Below are 20984 nucleotides of genomic sequence, written 5' to 3'. Positions count from 1 at the left end.
CCTCTGAATTCTGTCACACTGTCAATGAAGCAAGCAGACGTTTAGTAAAAGGCGGCAAAAATGTACCCCAACCCTCTCATGACCCAAATGAGGAGGAAAAAAATGGCCGGATGGACGGCATAGAAACAACTGCAATGATACTCGTCCATGTTCATGAAAAACATCAATATTGAATTTTTCATTCCATAGTCTGGCGACTCTGCAGTTCGGACGCAACGCCGTGAAGTTCGTACTGAGGACTTTCCGAGTGAAGGACACTCCGGTCACAAAAATGGTGAATTGGATCGGGGCGGGGGGGCGCGCGTGTAAAGTTTCGGCGGCCTGCCGAGCACCAGACGTGTGCGCTGTTTTTCTTTTTTGGGGAGGAGGTGACTGGTTGAGTGCCGCGGAGAGCTGAAAATGTGAAAATAGGCACGAGGCGTTGAGCGTCAATTGCCTCGGCCCTGCGGGACGCCCCGCTCGCTCGCAGCCGGGGGCCCCGTCGCCGGTGCACATCTGAAAGCGGTTACCCTCGCACCTCTTTTCCACGGGGTCGCTCCAGGCATTGGGAGCAGATCGGACGGGGAAATGCGCAAATGCTTTGAAGGGGAGCGTGAGGAAACCGCTGTTTAACCGACCCGGGTTGTTTCCATGCTTCTTTGAAAACATATTTTGTCGCTCTTGCATCACGCGCTCACTCAGGCAGTTTGGTATTGCAATCGCTGTTTGTTTGGTATTCTTCCAAAGACTGAATTTCCTTTTCGTGGGCCTCCTGAAAACTCAGCAGTTTTGGCATGTAGTGGTGATAATGGTGAAGTTGAGCGCAACTTCAAAAAACTCTGCAGCGCCCCCTGGAAAGTTGGAAAACCACTGCTTGTTTGTCTAAAGTCATTCTAGAAAAAAAAAATCAATAAATGTTATCTGCATGTTCCCTTTTTTGAGTATGACTGTGTATGAAATTTGGTGGACATTATGAAGTTGGCTGCAGCGTGGCATCAGAAAACGCCGCTTAAGAAAAGTTGAACCGTACCCAACGCAGGAAGAGGCAGCGTCAACCTTGTAGTCTTGACTTCCACCGGGCCGACTGGTGATGTCGGGAAAAAAAAGAGGAAGACACATTTGGAGGCTGAAGAGTTTTGATAGCTGCCAAGCAGAAAGAGCCCGAAATGTCCCTGATGGTATCAAAACAGGACGCAAGTAACTTTTATCAGTATCAAATAACTTTTATTGCTCCGACTCTTTTTCCGTCTTTTCCTGCCTAACTGGCCGTTGCTTGGCAAAATAGGGCAGGGCACAATTATTTCGACCAGAAATGTCGCGGACGTCCGTCAACTGGAATCTGACCGTCCCCTCCCAAACCAAGCCATATTTTTAGGACTGATTGGTAAAGCAGTGAATGAGTTAGCAGTCCTATCGAAAATTGCCAAACCGAACCATTCCATTTGCTGAATAAAGTTTTGGGCAAAGGGTTTGAACAATACGGAACGAGCGATTTTTACAGTCCCGATTCCAGCACCTCAAGGGTTCTCCGACGACCTCTTTTCAGCGCCAGCGTAGCTCGTACTTCCACTCTTTTACTGCTCGCCAGAGTGAGAAATATATTTTGCCTTTTATAGCCAAGTTAAGACAAGCGCTGCTATAATGAGCATTAGGTTTCTTTTGAAAGCAGCTCAAATGAACCTGCAAAAAGAGAGATGACAAAAAGATGGACATTACAGGCCGCGCGTTGCCGCCCCCCGTCGACGTAGCGCGTAATGCCGAAGCCCCCCTAGTTCCAGTAAATAGCTTCTGAGTGATGTATTGGCGACTGCCATGCTCAACTGTGAACTTCGGACTAATTAATGATTGCTCGCAAACAGATGTTGGCCCCGTTTGGACGCGCTCTTGTTAGCAATGATTTGATAAACAACAGGCTAATATGCTAATTGCTAGCAGCTGTCTCTGACTTTTCCAGTATGCTTTTGCTGCGGGTACAGTAAGACGCTCAAATTCACCTGTCCCCTCTCGGGGCCTGACTGTTCACCCCGTGAACAGCCCCCCCCCCCCCCCCCTCGACCCCCAGTGGAAAAGATCACCTGGTTTGCACGGCACACGCCATTACCTCGCTCAGTTAGCATGACATAATCAACAGGTTTTGGTGACTGGCAACACATGTACGCCGCCACAACAGTAAACAATGGACGCCTTGTGCGCCTTTTTCTTTTGCTGAACAAGTGGAATCCCACCTCTTTCCACTGTTTTTGTTTCAGCCTCCCCTTGGAATGTTTATACCGGCGCACATTCCTCGCTCTTAGCTCGTGGCTTTCCGCAGCGTCTCACTTTGGGTTGCCAGGACATCAGTCATGGTGTCACGGAAGCCGTCGCAAACGCTTCTTCCTCGTCGTCTTCTTTTCACGCCACCTAAGGATTCCGTGTCAGCGTGGACCTGGGAGGCTTCTACTCTGTGTTTGCCATTCCGGCCCCCAGAGGACCCTGACATGAGCCATTAAAGTTTATAAGCATGGGGCCCGGCTGTCAATCACGCAGACAGACTCGGCCCCCAAACCCCCATCCAAGCGCTGGCCGAGGTGAGCCCCGCAAAACCCCAGAGAACCCCTGACCTCGATTTGACGGAGAGCTCAAGCAAGCCGCGTTAGTCTGCCTTTGACCGGCTGGGCCAACACAAAGTCGCGTTGGGCTCTTGCCCGAAGGCACAAAGGCAACTTTGCAACCAAATACCGACACTTGGGCAACTCTGGGCGAGCTTGGAGAATTTGTTGTTGGCGAATCTCTTTAGCTGGAAAAATCAAGTTCCTTATGCTTATATATTATGGTGGTGTTGGATGCTCCTGTCCTGTCCTGTCCTGTCCTGTCCTGTCCTGACCTGACCCTGCTACTCGTCAGCGATCCCTTCCCCACATGGTTTAGCAGTGCCTTCCCAGTACACATCAAGATAAAATCCAACTCCTGTGCAATATTATAGGCTTATATATGCCTCAAATTATTGTCAGGCTTCAAGTCACTGAGCAACAGGAATAAAGACGCTGATTTGCGGTCGGCAATCCGAACAAATTGCATTTGTTCCCATTTTGTGATCTGCAAGTAGCACGTCCTGTTAACTGCGATAACGGATAACTGTGTTATCCCGTTGTTGTATCGACAGTAAGGAAAGCAACACGCGCCAAGCACGTCCGTACACGAGCCGCCGATGGCCGCAACTCACGGCGAGCCACTCAAGGGCGCCAACAGCCGGCCACCTCTACTCTCTGATTCCATGACGCCCACGTCACTCACCAGGCCAGGTCCTGCCTTTGGAAGCAATACACACGGGCCCAGATTATACGGCAGCTATTGATGTCTTCAATCTAGCCTTGAAATGTTTAACTCTTGCCCTGTGAAAAAAAACCTCCCAAATTCCAAATGCGCATCATCGCGTGTGCATATGCGCGAGTACCCGCTCCCTTCCTGATGTAGTGTGGCGTGACACGGCGGGATTAAAGTATCCTTCTTCCCCTGCGGACCCCTCCCACACGCTATTTGTTCAAATGAAAAGAAGTATTCTGACCTGGCGGGAGGAAGCCAACTGCCCTTGACATCTTCCTCTTTGGCTCTTGCTTGCCCAACATGAACGTCGACGTGATTGATTGGCAAGGCTGACGGGCGTGACGCCTTGTCTGACAAAAGTTCGGAGAAAGCGTCTGAGCGTTCCAGACTTGCACACGTCTACTTCGGTGTGAGCGAGCAGTTTCCGTGTGTCTGCGTCCTCGGGGTGGGTCACAGTACAAAGAGCAGACTGTCCATGTTTAGTCGTAGCGTAGCAGCGCTCCGCTGTAGGTGTGGCGCCGCAGACCGTTTGAATCGCGTGTCAGCGACTTGGTTGCTTTTCCGCAAAAGTTGACATGCGGAGGTGAGCTGGAGGCAACGGTGAGCGAGAGGTCAAGCCAGGTTGCTGCTGGTTGGTTACCGGCGAGGCAGCGGCAGCAGGATTCAAGCCACACCGTTGCTGTTTTTGCTCACAGTTGGCTGATGGCAGCGTAAAGACGAAATAAGGCACGCAATCGGATAGCAGAGCTGGACATTTGACTACAAATTCCCGGTCCGTCTATCCACCTTTTTGACTGGCCGGAACAAATAATAATCACCAGATCGGGGCACTTGACCCTTTTTTGCCGGTCCTTCCGCGACCTCGGTACGCTTCCGTCCTCGTCCCTCCATCCTTATTCATAGAAATGATCATCCTCCCACCCCGTCCGTCCTCGACTCCTCGTCTTTTTTTAAGGCGCTTACATTGCGTCGGTCGTCCGTCGCATTTTGTGGACAATCGGACGGACTGTTCCGTCCTTGGGACTGATAATCCGCCTACCATTTGCGTTTCCGTCTACAAACTTTGACCAACTTTCTCACAAAGACAAATTCAAGTGAAAGCGTCGATCATCGAGCATGGGGGCTAAATTTACTCCAGGAGAGTCCATGATGAAAAACAGCAAATGATTACAAATGGCGGCCAGTGGAGTCATGTGGAGATGACCCTCATTTCGTTTGCGTGTTGCGTGTGCTTTTGTTTCAGTTGGAGCCCGTTCCAGACGAGGTCTTGCATCAGAGACCAAACGCCAATGCCGTCCACTCGATGGAGAAAGTTCTTGAAGCGCACAGTGAGTGGAGAATTGTAATGATTAAAGTCTGTTGTTGCTAGCATGTCAGAGCAGCTGTCCTGTGACCATACAACCACAAAACCGTTACAATCGTTTCTCATTTTCATTAGTAACCTTTGATCTCGCTTGTTAGTGTTGATTTGTTCAAGCATGTTTTTGTAGTTTAGTTTTTCTCAGATTTAGTATTAGTTTTTCTTTTTTATACAGGGTTTGTGTCAAGTGTCCCAATAAAAATAGTGTGAAAAAATTTCAAGTCGTTTGAAATTAATTGAACAGACGGACAACCAAAACAAATACGGGTAGTGTATAACAGTCGAAAGAAATTGAGGTGCAATAATACGGCTGCTAAAATTAGATTAGATGCAACGGTCACGTTTAGACCACACCTTTGAGCAGAATAATGTTGTCGTGGTGAACGCTTACCGTCAAAATATTTATACTTGTAATTGTCTATAAACTGTCTTTCATATTCATTAATGCCTCATTTGCCTTTACCTTAGTATTCTACGATGCATAACAGATCTTGTTGGAAATGGCCAATTTTTGGGGTAAAAAAAAAAAAAAAAAATTATCAATCGCAATTCGATTTTTTTCAATAATAGTTCAGCCCTAACGAAGACTAAAATGAAGGACACTTTTTGCTATAACTGCAGTTTTATTCAGTTTTGTGATTGCGCAAGAAAATGTCTTTTTTGTCAATGATATTTGGAGTTATTTTGTTTGCTTTTGTGAAGTATAATAACCTTGCTGACAAGGTGTGGTGTTGTCCTGTTTGGGTTGCGCGCAGGCAAATACTGGCGCTCGCTCCAGCGCGCCGCCTCCACGCTGGGATGCTCTCTGAGCGAAGCCCTACGACGAGACGCGGACGAGGCCGAAACGGTCTCCGCGATGGCCTCGCTCTCCGTCGCCAACAAGCACTTTGGAAAGAAGTAGGTTAGCTTCCGGCTCGCTACAAAGTGACAACGTGCTCACAAAATGGCCATTTTTCACTTGATTGTTTGAGTGCTGTGCAAAAATGTTTTTTTTTGTTTTTTTTAAATGTGACTTTTTGATTAGATGAGTTAGTCATTTTCTGATGGAGCACAGCTTGTCTCTGTTTCATGGTCCAAGGCCCAGGTGTCAAACTCAAGGCCCGGGGGCCAGATCCGACCCACCCCATCATTTTATATGGTCCTCGAAGGCAAATCACGCGTGTCGAATTCATGTTTCTTACTAAAATAGCAAATTGCTTTCACTTTTAATAATGTTCAGATAGTGCAAGTGTGTTTGGTTTCTGATCCCCTTTTTAAAAGAAATTAAAAAAAATAGTGGCGCAAACGGTGTTTGACTGGGTTTCAAAACTAGCGAGCCGCCATTTTGTTCATACATTTCTATGGGTTCAAAGTCATAACGGTTGTCAAATACAAACTTTAACTCTCATTGACTAGTCGACTCTCGGACTAGTCGCTTCAAGCCCGAGTTGCCGCAGCATCGGGCGCCTTGTGCTGATTTCTCACGTGTGTGTGTGCGCGCGCAGGGTTGAAGAGGAACCGATGGAAGAGGACGCCCCCATGTAAAGCGGCGGCCGCGTTGCCTTTCCAGCACTGAGACTTTGCGTGGCCCGCACGCATCGCCATGGTTCTCCAAACCACTCCCACCTCTCTGCCTGCTCGTGTCACCGCCGGACGCTGACGACTAAACGGACACGACACGCAGAGACGGGTCGGCGGACATAAAAAAAAAAAAAGCATTCTCACGTAAATGGACCTTGATGTGTACAAACGGACGTCGGCGTGGAACACGCGACCGTTCCGCAGCCTTTGGTGCCAGTACTTTTCATACAGTAGACACACGTTTGTATGTCGTTTTTTTTTTTTTTTTTTGGGAGTGCCAGTCAAAAGCCAGATTCAGTGCGGACCATTTGCATCCTGCTTTGTTAGAATCTGTCCTTTTCGCGTGCACGTTTCCATCAAAACCCACCGGAGGATATTAAGAATGTGATTCTGCACTTAGGTTGGAACATTCCGGCTTTTTTTTTTTTTTTTTTTTTTTTCGTTTGTGTCGAACAAAGAGATCAATTTGGTCCCCCTTTTTCCAGTGTGTAATCTGCTCCGCAGGTGTTCTCATTCCAAAATGACTGACAGTGGAAGGAAAAAAAAAAAAAAAAAAAAAAACACCAGACCTGTGAGTTTGTGCCTTTTTTTGTTATTGTTTCAAATAATAGGGATATTTTTGGATACTTGCTTCTAGAGCTATGCCTTAAAAAAAAAACGGGCCCAATAAAAAGGGCGCCTCTTCATCCCACTTCTCCAAGACTTGGCGAGACCTTCGGTTGCCTTGTTGACCTTTGATGCCCTTTAGCAAGGCTTACTGTACGTGGCCTTGCGTTTTCCTTCCCTCAACTTGGAAGGTCAGAACCAACCGCCCACTGGAGGCACTTACAAGTAGCATGCACTGTAAAAAAAAAAAACAACAACAAGTTGTTTCTGTGTTCCAAATTATTACCCATTTAAGTTAAACATTTGAAAGGGAGAAAAATACATTATGCCCTGAACAACAACATGGGATTGAATGTCTGAACTGTGAAAAGACACAAATATGTCAGTCAGTTAATCGTATGAACTCTTCAGGACAAAAAAATAAATAAAAAATATACTAGAAGGAGTTCATATATTTGAGTTGTTCATTTTAAAAACTAAAACACGTTTTTCGGATCCATTAAGCCGACAGCATAACAAACAAGGTCCGGGAAAATTGAAAAAAAATCTAAAAAATAGCTCACCAGTGATGGGACATTGTGATTTCCTAGGAATGTTGCAGAAGAGATTATTTGACAGTGTAAACACTTGCAGAGATTTCCTTTTTTTTTTTAATGTTCGTACCACTCCTATCGAAATTGTTTTTGGTGAGAAATGATGACGTCAATATCATTCGGTCATCAATTGAGCAAATGTTTTGTTTTACAGTCGAAGTGGCCCTTCGCTACCCAACAGAAAAAATCAGTTTATACATAATATCCATTTTTAAAATCATGACATTTGTTGTATATAATATTCTCATTTCCAATCGATGTATTCTAAGTTCCACTTTTTAAAAAGCTCCTGAAATCAAGTTAAGATTTCCACAATATCTGGATTTCATCAAGAAGCGCCTGTACGCCTAATAATGTGGAACACGGTGTCGGTACAACACTTAGGACAAAGAAAATTCCGAGAAATGTTTTGCCGTCCCAGGATGGAAAGAGTCACTGGCCTTGTGTTCATTCAGGCCGCGGCGGCGCTTTCCGCGACATGCCACCTGGGAGGTTGCGGAGGGACAGCTGCTTCAACATCTGCTCCCCAAATGTCAGGTGCTGCAGCATGTGGCGGTTGTGCGCGCATCCCTTTCAGCCACCACCGTTTTTGGTTTTTTTTCCACTTTTCCTTATGTAGCCTCCGTATACCACCTGCTTTTGTTTTGTGGCGACGCCTTGAGATGCCACTTGAATTCGTGCCATGACGACACGCTCAGAACAAAAAATGTTTGGCATGTGTTTTGAGTCAGAAATCCAGCACTCACCACACGTGATTGGCCTTCATAAATACGAACCGTCATGACTGCAGCTTACGACCGATTCCGATATTTGGCAGAGTAAGATTCCAATAACCGATTGATCGGCCGATTAATTACAAATATTATAGAATGAATACAACATCTTTTTTGGTCCCTTATTGCTTACGCCAATAAAAATATGAATTTCAGGCAGATTTTTATTTTACAATACTTTGCCCTAACGCGGAAACAGAGAAAAATTGCCCAAGGATGTTTGAATGTCATTAACTTTCTCTCATGATGTAATGCGTTAATGTTAAATCAACAAACATTTCCAGATTTTAAAGCGCTTCAGCCAATTAAATCGTCGGGCCGATTAATCGGTCATGCTTTCGTGATATTAGTCGTTCTTCACCGAGGTAAAAAAATGGCTTTCGATATGTCTACATGTGTTGCTCCAACTGTTCAAATTGCTGTTGCACACTGACGCTAGTTTTGTTAGCCCATCTTAGGCATATCCCTTGATGTGTTAGCATCAAGCTAGCAGACTTTAAGGCCAAGTTCTGCAGTTGTTTCGAATAAGAAATCGCCCGGGCGACAGATTGGATCTCGAAAAGCTTGTAACTCAGGCCGCTTGTATCTCAAGGCACCGGTGTCGTTCATTCCGATTCCAATTGCATATGATACTGTATTATTAAAAAGTCTTACACCAATCGACCTTTTGAAGTTTGTAAAAGAATATTTGAATGGCTACACATGACTTGTAGGAAAGTCCATTTTATGTGAAAGTATTTAGCGGATTCCTTCGTGTTTACGAGAGTGACACTGGAGTCTAAACAAGGTTGCAATCGACCCTCTTTCCCGTCATGTCGCCCAAACAAAACCGGCTGAATTGATGTTAGCACACTAATGTGGATTTTGTTGTTTTGCGGACGTTTTGAAATGAATGACATGAATCCCCCGAGCACAAACTTTTCTTTGGTTCGTCTTTGCAGGGACGTTGTGACCATTTTGTTGTTGTGTTTGTTGATCATTTTGTATATTTTGTGGATATTGCCTTGTGTTCCGTTGCAAAGCTGACTCGACTGATGAGAGTCTGGAAATGGACTGGGGGTTGTTTTTTTTGGGGGGGGATGTTTCTCCTTTGTATACAATTGTGTATTGTCTGTTCATAGTAGAGTTCTATATAAGAAAACGAAACGATTCTATTCTGTAACGATTATGTACACGTTCCATGTTCCCGAAGGCGCCGTTTGTTGTCCTTGCTTCGGTTTTGCTGTGGACTGTGCTTTTGACGGGCTGTCCTTAGGTCAGCGATGGCGTTTTTTTTGTACGCGTTGGTTTCCATCGGCCTCCCTGCTTCACCTCGTCGTGCACACGTTTGTACTTTTCCACACTCTCCTTGTCTTTTCCTGTCTCATATTTGGACTGTAGAAGAACATGCGTTTTATATGGCACCTGTTACATTGGAGTAATTCAACAAACCTGAGACCGACATTAAATCTGGATTTTACCATTCACAAACGGGATCGAGTGTCTGTGGTGAGCTCGAGCGTCTGCCGGCAAAGCTTCTCCTCCTGCGTTTGGATTGATCTTTCAAGAGCCGCAAATGATTGTGTTCCGTGACAATACAAGCACTGAAACTGCCAAAAGAAAAAGTTGACTCTTCCTTCGCCAGAAAAAATACCTTTTCTGTCTTGAAGATAAAATCATTTGCATTCAGAGAGGCAGCACTTCATCCACCAGACTTCTCACTCTTGTCAGTTGGTGTAGCAGATTGGCGTGGATCCCGACTGATTCCCCCAAAATGCTAACGCTTTTAGCTAACACAAACCTTTGCGTTCAACAAACGCAATGCAGCTCAGCTTACCTTTAGACTTCGACATGATTCAAAGAGAGCAGTGTAGAGTGACTTGAAAGTGCCGGAACTTCAACCAGCCTAGCCTCCAAATCCTGGACGGACAAATTTGGTGAGGTGGCGGTTGTTGTGTATAATCGAGTGGCTTGCTCGCAGACCCGTTTCCAAATGAGTGTAGTCCACTTTCCGACGGCTGTAATGTGGAGCCCTAATGTGTGTAAACGAGACCCCAATGCACAAGAGTGCCGTTTGTCATGCAAACGTTCGTTCGGAAATAGAAATATTATTTTTTGGTCCGAGCCATTGGGCAATACTCCCAGCATCTTTTTCACAGCGGTGCCAGTTCTCATAACAGCGGCAGACGGGGGTTCGCTACCGTTGACTGATTTAGTTTCTCCGATGGAGCCAAAACTAGCAGCGTCTGTCCGCCTCCGCCGTTTGTCCGTCCAAAGCCGGCAAAAAAGCGCAACATTCCATTTTGGTACAATTTCCATTTTTATTAGGAGGAAGCCTATCGTGGCGTTGGGAACCTTTTGAAGTCGAGTCCAACCAGGAAGTGTTTTTTGAAGGCTCTGACTCGACTCTTATCTCTGCTGATGAGCACCAAGGTCAAGGACTCTCCTTTCATTATTCCCGATCTGAAGTCATCATTGCCAGGCGACCCCTGCTAAACAGGCAATATTGTTTACGATTCCAATCATGTTTTTAGCGAAGAGGCTGCTGACATCAGGCTCATCAATGACGGTGATCACCTGCAAAGACGATTCGACGAGAAGTGCCAGTGGGCCCTTTTCACGTTGGACGACACAATCCTGCTTTCGTCAAAGTGACGGGTTTGTAGTCCATGACGTTTTAGCCACGCCCCTTTGCAATCCAGAAGTAAACCGGAGGTCCCGTCCTAATCATCCGGTTCGCAGACCGAAAGTCCTGCCCAATCTACACCCCGCTCAAAAAACGCCTTACTGTACATGGTCTTTTTTTTCTTCATAAAACGCCTTACTATACATGGTCATTTTTTTTTTTTTTTTAAACGCCTTACTATAGGTGGGGTTTTTTTTCACAAAAGACACCTTTTCACAATAAGCGCCTTACTATTCATGGTCGTTTCTTTCACAAAAAATGCCTTACTATACATGGTCATTTTTTTTCACAAAAAAAAACCCCTTACTATACATGGTCGTTTTTATAAAAAAAAATTAAATAAATTAAAAAAAAAATGCCTTAGTATTCATGGTAGTTTTTTTCTCACAAAAAAACTCCTTATTATACATGGTTGTTGTTTTTTTCACAAAAACGCTCAACTATACATGGTGGTCTCATTTCCTATCAAACAATACCTTTGAATGATGCATTCGTTAGCATTCAACATGATGCTAACACTTTGTTTTTGTTTTGACAGCTCGTCAGCAACAAGATGACCATAGTTGAGTGGTTAGAGCATATGATTGTGACGTGTGTAACCAGGATTCGATTCCAGCCTGCGACAGCTTTTTCACTAAAAACGCCTCACATGGTCGTTTTTTTGTGAAAATGGTAGTTTTTTTCTCACAAAAGAACTCCTCATGGTTGTTTTTTTGTTTTGTTTTTTTCACAAAAAACGCTTAACTATACCAGGTCGTCTCATTTCCTATCAAACAATGCCTTTTATGCATTCGTTAGCATTCAACATGATGCTAACACTTTGTTTCTGTTACAACAGCTAGTCAGCAACAAGATGACCACAGTTGAGTGGTTAGAGCAGATGATTGTGACATGGATGATCTGGGTTCGATTCCAGCCTGAGACAGCGTTTTCACAAAAAACGCCTTATTTATACGGCCATTTTTTCCACAAAAAAACCTTACAAAAAAAAAAAAAAAAACGCCTTCCAATACATGGTAATTTGTTTCACAAAAGGGTGAAGGGAGCCGAAAATTGGAGTTATGAGCTCCATCTTCCAAGCTCCAGTTAGTAGGCAGGCAGCCGCATTTTGGACCAATTGGAGACGTTTGAGAGAGGACTGGCTGACTCCAAAATAAAGTGCATGACAGTAGTCTAGCCGAGATGTAACAAAGGCATGGATGACTGTTTCTAAGTGCTGATGGGACAGGAGGGGCTTTACCTTAGCCAGCTGTCTTAAGGTGAAAGAAGCTCGACTTTCCCCCCCCCCCGCCCCCCCAAAAAAACGCCTTACTATACACGGTTGTCTTTTCTTCCGATCTACAAACCGGATGTGGAGTCATATGAGGGGCGTGGTTGGGGCGCGGGACTCCCGGCTTACTTCCGGACTGCAAAGGGGCGTGGCTACGACATCATGTACTACAAACCTGTCACTTTGACAGAAGCAGGATTGTATACTTTTTTTTTCGGACGACCATACCCAAGAGAAATTGCTCACTGCCACTGTTGATTGGGCAATTCTCAGTGCGGAGCATTATTGACTGCTGGCGCCGCGGGTCCCGCGGTAGCTCGGCCGGGGTTTCGCCACCCATCTGGGTGGGAAGGTCAAAGGTTTGAGCTTGTCTCCAAATAAACGCACGAGAATCCCTGTCGCTGGTGGAACTAACGCTAAGACAACACATTTCAAAAGCAAACACGAGTGCCTCAAGACCCCCTCACATAAACACGCATTCCAGCGGGCTCAAGTCGGAATTAGGAGAGGAAGAGTGTCAATAGCTCGCCCTTTGTTCGCCCGCTCGTCAGATTGTGTCAACTACTCGCGGAAAGTTTCACGGACAATATTTGCAATCCGACCCATCAAAAAAAAAAAAAAGACAGCAGAGGGGAGACGCTGCTCAAGAACGCGCCGGCTTTATGCTCCCAAAGTGCTTGAGGTGAGCACTTGGCCCCCACAAAAACACGTCGCGTTCTTCCCGAGGTCCCGCATGAAAACTTTTAGGGGAGCAAGCAGCTCTGTCACCATCGCGCCTGGCCCCACAAGACTTTTTCTTCTGTGGAGTTTGTTGTTTTTTGCGTGTAGAAAAGCAAAAATGTGTTGATTTCCTCATATTAGTTCTGACATTTCTGATGTCTGCGCAGGTGGGCCGAGACGGGCGCTGTCACCTCATTTTTTAAAACCTGACGCTCGCCACATGACAAGGTCAAAATCATCCACTATGTCCTTACTGCACTTTTATTGCGTGACGTCCTCGAGTTGGCCAAGACGGCGCCGCACACACATAATAAGCGCACGTGTGGTAGTACCTCAAGTGACCTCCTGCATGTTGCCAAAGGGCGCCCGGACTGACGGAAAATACAAATAAGAAACAGAACACATTCCCCGATCAAGCGCTTCTTCCAGACTACTTGCTATGTGTCGCACACAATTTTAGAAAATAACGTGAAAGCGCAGCAGAGAAATCAGTGGAGTCACGTTAGTCTCGCTTGGCGAGTGGCAACGTAAGATGGCCGCCGATAATCTCTCAACAGCGACTTGGTGCCATTGTTAGTCCATTCATATAAAAGTGAATGTTTTTTTTAACATTCTCCACACCACAGGATAATTGCTCAGGATAATCCTTCAGACGCAACCGATTATCGGGGTCTTTAATCGGGAGGGGGTGGTTGTTGCTCCAACTGGGTATGCGCGTCCCCCGCTTAAGTGTGCGCACATTCATCATGTCCACCGCGTAGAGACGAGTGACCCCGTGACCCGACCGCAAAGTCAGGTCAGAAGAGAGGTGGAGAACGTTCCTCCTTCCTGAAGGCCTGCCCACAAGATGGTGGCCCTGTCGCCACAACAAAGCGCACAAATGTCGCCGCAGATTGAATGATGGCAACAAACACCAACCCCCCCCCCCCCCGCCGGGCTTCACCATCTTCTTTTTTTTTTTCCACTTGATTCCTCGCTGTGACATTGCGGTCTGCGGCCTCAGCGTCTGCCGTTGTCAGTTCTCTCTATCATTACGCAGCCACCCGTGCGTGCGTGTGTGCGTGCGCGCGCGTGCATCCACCCAGCTGGACTCATCACACAGCACATTTTAATTGCAGGTTCCCGTGTCTAAATGAGTGATGCCGCTCGGGCCAGCCAGCGAGACTAATTACAGATGACGGTCATTACAATCGTTTTTGGAGGGGCCGCAAAACAGGCGTGGAAAAGGTAGAGCGCGGGCAAGACTTATCGCTGCCGCCCTGTGCGAATGGAGAGCCAAAGGGGGAACACCAATGTTCTGTTCGCCCCTTGCGATGAAATCCCTTTTCTGTGATTCCCTTTTTATTTTCGTCGTGACTTGTTGACTCGCAAAAGGTACAAAAATAAAGGCAAACATCAATCACGCGTGGAGAGAAAGAAGTTCAACCCGCCGGCAAAGTAAAAACCAAACCTCCAGCAAATGCGCCTCTCACAATAGTTTTACAATAGTACAAAATATTCCCCCCCGCTGCACAGGTAAGGTCTCACTTTCTGAAACACAACAAACGCAAAAAGCATTTTCAAAGATATTTTCAAAAGGAGGACGAGATTTTTCACTTCCTGTCCTTTGATTGAGGTTTGATCTTTCGGATGACTTCACGAATATCTGACCCCTTGACTCTTGTTGTGTGAGGAAAGAAAAGCAACATCTACGCTAAATGCCTTATTAAAGATCATTTTTGGATGCTTTCGGCCACAGGAATGATTTGTGGCGAATGCGTTGCATGTCTTATGCCGGGCAAAAAAAAAAAGCAGCTTGTGCTCTTCCAAATTTCTCCATCCAACCTGAAAAACACTTTCAAGCATTTTATGTCACTCGGTTCACAATGTTAGCAAGGCTATAAGAAAACATGCCATTTGGATAGCATAGAAGTCCAGCCAATGCTTGGCGAGCTGCCTCTTGGTTTAAACAAGAACAACAACAACAACAACATGTAACAAGATTGTATTTTGTGTGTTGCTCCGTACAAGTGCTTTGTAAGTTTACAGCAACTTGGGAGTTTCTTTCCATTGTGCCAAGTTATCAACATGACAATTGGCTGTAACTGAAGGTCAGCATTCCTTCTGTACTTTTGAACCACTCTTGTATCTGTATCTTAAGAGAGAGAGCGTGAGTACTTTTGCCGTCTCATTCCAAAGTTGGATTTTGGAAAGAGTGGCGATGGACACCAAACTGAGGTGATGTTCTTTCCAGAGGACGTTCCACCGGTCTGACTGCAGCTTGTGAGCCGCAGTGTGTTGGAGAAGCTGCGCACGCCTGCGTTTGCTTGTTTTATGACTGGGTGAGTTTAGTCTGCTGTTGCACATGCACTCGCAAGGAAAAAAAAAAAAAAAAAAAAAAGGCCAACGATACTAGGAAGGGAAGAGCTAACCGTAGAAATGTTGCATTCAGTCATTTTATTCTGGAAAAAAAAAAAATACAAAAAAAAAACATTTGGTGTGGACTTGAAAAATAAATAATACAAATAATGTAATACGTTATACCTATTTTCTTGAACAACAAAATCGCATGAATGAAATAACATTTTAATGTAGTGTCAACCTACTAACATCTGATCTCCTCTTTCAGTCACAATGACAAAATGAAGACACTGACAACTAGGGTGGGCTAACTCATATTTTTGTCACTTTTAAGTTAAGTCATTTCGCTTCAAATACTTTCGTTGACCAGTCTTTTCCTATTTTTAGAAAAACGTATATTTTGATTGGTCAGCATATTACCCAAGTCGAAGACGGGTAAAGTGGATGACGATGAAGATTACGAGAACTACAGTTTGCACAAGACGAGAGGATAAACAATTCATCAGAATCTCATCAGAATAGAAATGGTGAGTATCGTTTTACTGGTTGTTTCAAAGATCATTTTTATAAGTAGGAAAAAAAACAGTAGGGGTTCCAACACGGAACCCTGGGGTACACCCTCGAGTAAGCGAGGAAAGAAGATGAAAAGCCAGCCGACTGGGCTCAATGAGATCTGCCGGACAGGTCATTTGAAGTAAGCTTCACCTAGCGCAAAAACATCCCAAAAAAGGGAGATTCGGTGTTTGATACGAGACTCAGAATGGAACGAATGCGTTAGCTTGGGTTAGGTTGGTACTTCTGGGCGAGAAATATTGACAGCTGTTTGGACTTGGTCACAGATGGGAGGACACTCAAAACAATCACGCTCGATAACGTTTGATGTGTACTTAAGAGTGTCAATGAAGACTTGAACAACGGTAATTGCGTTGGAAAAAAAACAATCAATTTGAGGGGAAAGTGGCCCTGGAAATGTTGGGGTGGTCATCAAGGGTCAACCTTAGGCCCCCTAGTTTTTTTTCCTTTGCTTCCAGTTTGAGGAAGGCCCTTTTCTTAGACAAAGGGCAAAGTTGAGCGATCCCCTTTTCTGTCCGTCTAGTCCCGATTGTCGTACGTTTCTGCTTTACAAACACGAAGAGAGTCACTCCGCTCATAAACTTGAAACACGTGAGGTACATATTCGAAATCATTGCTGTGGTTCTAATGTGCTCAGGTTGTTATTTTGCCTCCGTTTCCTGTCCCCTTCTCTCCGGGGGTGGTCCGGCACGGCCTCCGAGTAAAAGTCCAAACAAAAGCAAGCGATTTGGCTCCTGAAATAGTGCGACCTTCTGACTTGCGCTGACCTCTGCGGCCACGGCTGCCACTAAAGAGCCCGAGGGAAATGTTGCTCATCAGTGAGCAAAAAAAAAAAAAAAACAGGCCCAAGGCGCCTGCCCGAATGGCCTCCACGGGCCTCTTCCGTCAGGTTTTGGTGAAAAGAAGGCAAACAAATAGTCCGGGAGACACAAATTGAATTTGTGAAAGCACAAGGACTGGCTTTGTTTATGCACTTGATTGCTTGTTGCCATTATAACAAGCCTTGAAAAATATTCCCCAGTTAGATGTCGTATTTCAGCCCGAGCGCTCTGCTCGCAAAAACTGTAATTATTGTTTGGCTAACAACGGCGATGCTTAAGTTAGATCCGCTTGGAGATGCTCGGAGCGGAGGTAAAATTGTCAGTGCGGCCGACAGCCTGCGCGAGCGAAAATGTGCCAAGCTGGAGGGAAACAAAGAGGCTGATGAGGGTTGATTACTTCAGGGATGAAAGGGATGATCGTAATGGAAAATGAAGCGGCTTTATGTAACCGCGCCGTCCTTGTGTGTGCGTGCGCGAGCAAGAAAAGATGTGCAGTGCATCAATAGCCAGATTTTTCTTTTCTTTTTTTTTTTTTTCGCCTCCACTGAGCAGCAATGTCAACACTGAGACGATGAGTCATCGCGGGGCCTCAGATTAGATACCGTACGTAATCCCACGCCTATTCGCATTGTTTTTTTTTTTTTGTAACCTCTCCCACCTTTCTTGCTGACAATCTCCATCAAGTCTCTTATTTTGTAGAATTGTCGAAGAGGCCACCAAGTCCGAATAGGAATTGGGTTCAAGGAAGGACAGCGGTGCCTTGAGATACGAGTGGCCCAATCTACAAGTTTTTACAGACACGAGATGCGTTGTTTGGTTTTTGTTTTGCAACGTTTATGAGCAATAATTTCAGGTGAAGTGAACTCAGTTGAAGTCACTTCAAAGCAAGCAGCAGTTTGACAGATACTGAACAATTCCCGCAAAAGAGGATTCAAGATCAACATCAAACACGTTACGTCAACAAACATATTACGTCGCCTTGCAAAAGTATGCAAGTTAAATGCCAACGCGCAATGCCAAATGCCACGGACAGGCTAACTACTGGCATCGGTTTCGTGGCGTCGTAACCCTTCAAACAACGGCTATTCGAACACAAACAGTGCAACAACACACGTAGACTGTAAAACAATCATAACCGGCATATGCTCTTTATCCTCTGCAGAGAGCAACAAATATTACTGCGATTCACAACGAAGCTGTGACTGTCTCCATGTATATCCGCATGTCTGTATCATACTGCCACCAAGAGGCCATGGTGCCAGAAGGTGCCCCCGGACATCCACCTGTGTGTGTTTGGAGCACCCCTCGCCAAACCCCAACATTTTAATAGACAGGAAAATATCTTTTGCCAGCTATTCAATAGGGGCCTCAAAGCCTTGGACGTACGGCGGCAGTCATTTTCAAATCGTCCGTCCGCACTCCCACTGCCCGTTGACAGTCGATAAGGGGGCATCATTGGCGCCACGTACGCCACTGCCAACATTTTCTGCGACTTCTGCTTTCAAACTCAATTTGTTGGTGGGAAAAACATACGACAGGCGCATGAAATGCAGTGGCAACATACCGTAAGGTACACGTGACGTAATAATACGATCGCGCCGTTATATGCCGGTTTTCACCGTCATAACTGTTTTCTGAGGGCAGGCAAAGCATTATTACCAGCTGGGCCGCCAGATGTAAAGGTTCCAGCCCACTAGACGAGTCGGAGGGAGCAAAGCAGGATTTCCACAACCTTTTACGTTTGCCTCCAAACGATTTGATCGGCGAATGCTGTGTGAGGTGGTGCGGAGCGTAAGCGTCCCCTTTCTTCCATTTGACTGCAAATGAAAGTTTTGTAGCTTTTTTTTTTTTTTTTTTTTTTCCATGTGATTTTTTTACAGGAAACATCTGGATCTCGGGCCCCGGCAGAGCAGCGTGGCCCCCGGGTGATTGCGCGGCGCTCAGCTGCGAGGGCCCGCAATAATGAGCGGGTATCGCACGGGCTCCCACCGAGAAGTGGGGGGCGGCATCCCAGACCACCGCACACAATACGCTCTCACGTGTGAATATTTCAAACGTCTCAAGGAGACTTTTGATGCTTTTTTTTTTTTCCACCAGTCGAGCAGTTCCCAGGTGTTGTCTGGGTACACTGCCTCCTACGCGGCTGGGCCGATGGCAAGCCAGACTTTTATTGCCATGTGGGTAGGGTGTTGCAACAAGGCTTCTACTTTCGAAAGAGGAGGCCAGAATGTTGGGGAAAAAAAAAATGACTGACAAAATAATTTTCAGTCGGGGAGGCAGAACTTCCTACATTTGTCCTTCAGTGTATGGGGGCAATGTTAGGGCGTTACGACTAGACGGGGGTGGCTTCTATTTGCTGAAGTGGAGCCAAGAATGCTGGGAAGAAAAAAAAAAGGGATCGCTTCTGCCAAAAATGAAAGCATTTTCATTCACGGAGGCAGCACTTCATAAACGTCGATCAGTGTGCGAGGTGACACTAGGGTGTTGCAACTAGGCAAGCCGCAAGCTCTACTTGCCAAAGTGAAAAAAAGCGATTGCCTCTGAAAATAATAAAAGCATTTTCACTCATTGAGACAGTACTTCATACACTCGTCAATCAGTGTGCAGATCAGCAAATGTGGCGCACACAGCCGTCATATTGCACTTATTGATTGCAGCAATCAATAAGGACCGTCACACCAGCACATCAAATGTGATGTCGTGAAAATGTACAAAATATTTGGAGTCATTTGAGTGCATCTTGTACTGTGACTGGCTTCAATTTCAACAACACAGCTCAAGCAACCGCAGGCATTTTTCCCTTTTTTTTTTCTTTTTTTTTTTTCTCAACACCAACGATGCAAAAGTGACGCATCACAAGCCAGCTACTAAGAGCAAAATAAGTCACTCAAGTGGTAAACACTGACCAAAACATGTATGATGCATTTCTGTAGCATATTTCGATTTTTTTAATCACATTTGTATATATTTCTGTACCCCAGATGACCAAGGCAGCACACCGCACACAAAACGATATCGATGCCATCAATCGATCCATTTCATGCCACAGTCTAGCAGTCTGTGGCTTTACCGAACTCGAGTTACTGAACACACATAAGGATGTGCAATGGTAAATAATGAACTGGTTTAACATTTACGAACATCCGCTCTGACCTTTTTTGCGCGCATATTGGGTAAGGTCAAGACTTAATACGCCCCACACCACAGGATAATCCCACGTGATACATTTTCCGAGACATTCAACAATCAAGCTTTTGCTGACTTGGAAGAAAAGGGAGAAAATCAGGCTCAAAATCGGCCTGATCGTCATATGTGTGTGTACCCCACTTTAAATATTGAACACATTTCAAATGAGTAATTGGTAATTGCCATTCCTGACCATTTTCCAACAGAAACGGGGGGATAAAATCATTCCGACCACACCGCACACCACAGGATAATCGCTCAGAATAGTCCTTCAGAAACAATCTGACAGTTTGGCATAGCATTTACGATTGTCGGCCCGATACTTGTGCAGCACACACTACACCAGCGGATAATTGCAAAATAATCTTTTAGAGACGTTGGATAATCAGGCCTTTGCTGACTTTGATGAAACGGGCAATTAGGCTCCAAATGGGCCCGATTATCGTATGCGCGTGGACCCCACTTTAAACACCGAACAGGTTTTACATGAATGATCGTTGGCCCTGCCCGGTTTCCGGGCAGAACGGGGAGATGAAATCATGAACACACCACAGGAAAATCACCGATAGTCCGAGCTTTGCTTATAGGCCCAGTTATCTGTATGTGTGTAGCCCATTTGTAAGCTTGTGGCTGTGAAGCCAGCCAGATTGTCATTGATTGTTTTTGGAAGGATGTGAGTGAAACGCAAGCATACATACACTTGAAGGCTTCCCATTGGACGGCTGCCCTCACCTCAACAATGAAGTCCTTTCACTGTTCCGATTGCATCAAAGCACGTCTGGGAAAACAAGATGCCAACAATTTCAAGTGTTTTTTTTTTTTTTTTTAATAAGCGCCTCAAGAGCCCTTTGCAATGTTGTTGTTTTTATCTTGCTTGGTTGGGGGCTCCCAGCTCATTTGCAATGATTGCCTCATTTAAGCAGACAAGCTTTTTTTTTTTTATCTTGCTTTTTTATGCATGTGGCCAGCTTGAAAGTGGCTCAAATTCCCTCTGCTGTTAATGAAGGTGACTTTTATGATTTTTTTTTTTTTTTTTTTTTTAGAGGGAGGCTGAGGAAAAAAAGGGTGGGTTGGGAGGGGTGGCTCCACGATCCAAGGCCATTGGTATTTTGGCCCTCATAATGAATGCTGCATATATTTTATGGAAATGTCAGCAGAAGTGCTGCCCAGAAATGTTTTTTTTTTTTTTTTTTCAGCTTACAAATTCGACTCGACTTAAGAAAAGATGCACAACA

At 45.4% G+C, this 20984-nt stretch overlaps 1 protein-coding gene across 5 annotated transcripts in view; it reads left to right on the top strand.

The window, feature by feature from the left end:
- The window catches only part of LOC147136823 (histone deacetylase 4-like), a 90367-nt gene extending 80723 nt beyond the window's left edge, over positions 1-9644 (top strand). For all 5 annotated transcript variants that reach the window (XM_086051081.1, XM_086051080.1, XM_086051082.1 and 2 more), the window contains 3 exons: positions 4526-4610; positions 5398-5539; positions 6127-9644. In XM_086051081.1, coding sequence (XP_085907207.1) covers positions 4526-4610; positions 5398-5539; positions 6127-6166 — 267 coding nt within the window. In that variant the 3' untranslated portion in view covers positions 6167-9644. The remainder of the gene's footprint in view (positions 1-4525; positions 4611-5397; positions 5540-6126) is intronic.
- The last annotated feature ends 11340 nt before the right edge of the window (positions 9645-20984 follow it).

Source organism: Filicampus tigris, chromosome 14 (genome assembly GCF_054856515.1).
Source record: "Filicampus tigris isolate MCC_2025a chromosome 14, RoL_Ftig_1.0, whole genome shotgun sequence".
Taxonomy (NCBI): domain Eukaryota; kingdom Metazoa; phylum Chordata; class Actinopteri; order Syngnathiformes; family Syngnathidae; genus Filicampus; species Filicampus tigris.
The sequence above is the reverse complement of the archived record's forward strand: the minus strand, read 5'-3'. Positions and strand labels throughout refer to the sequence as shown.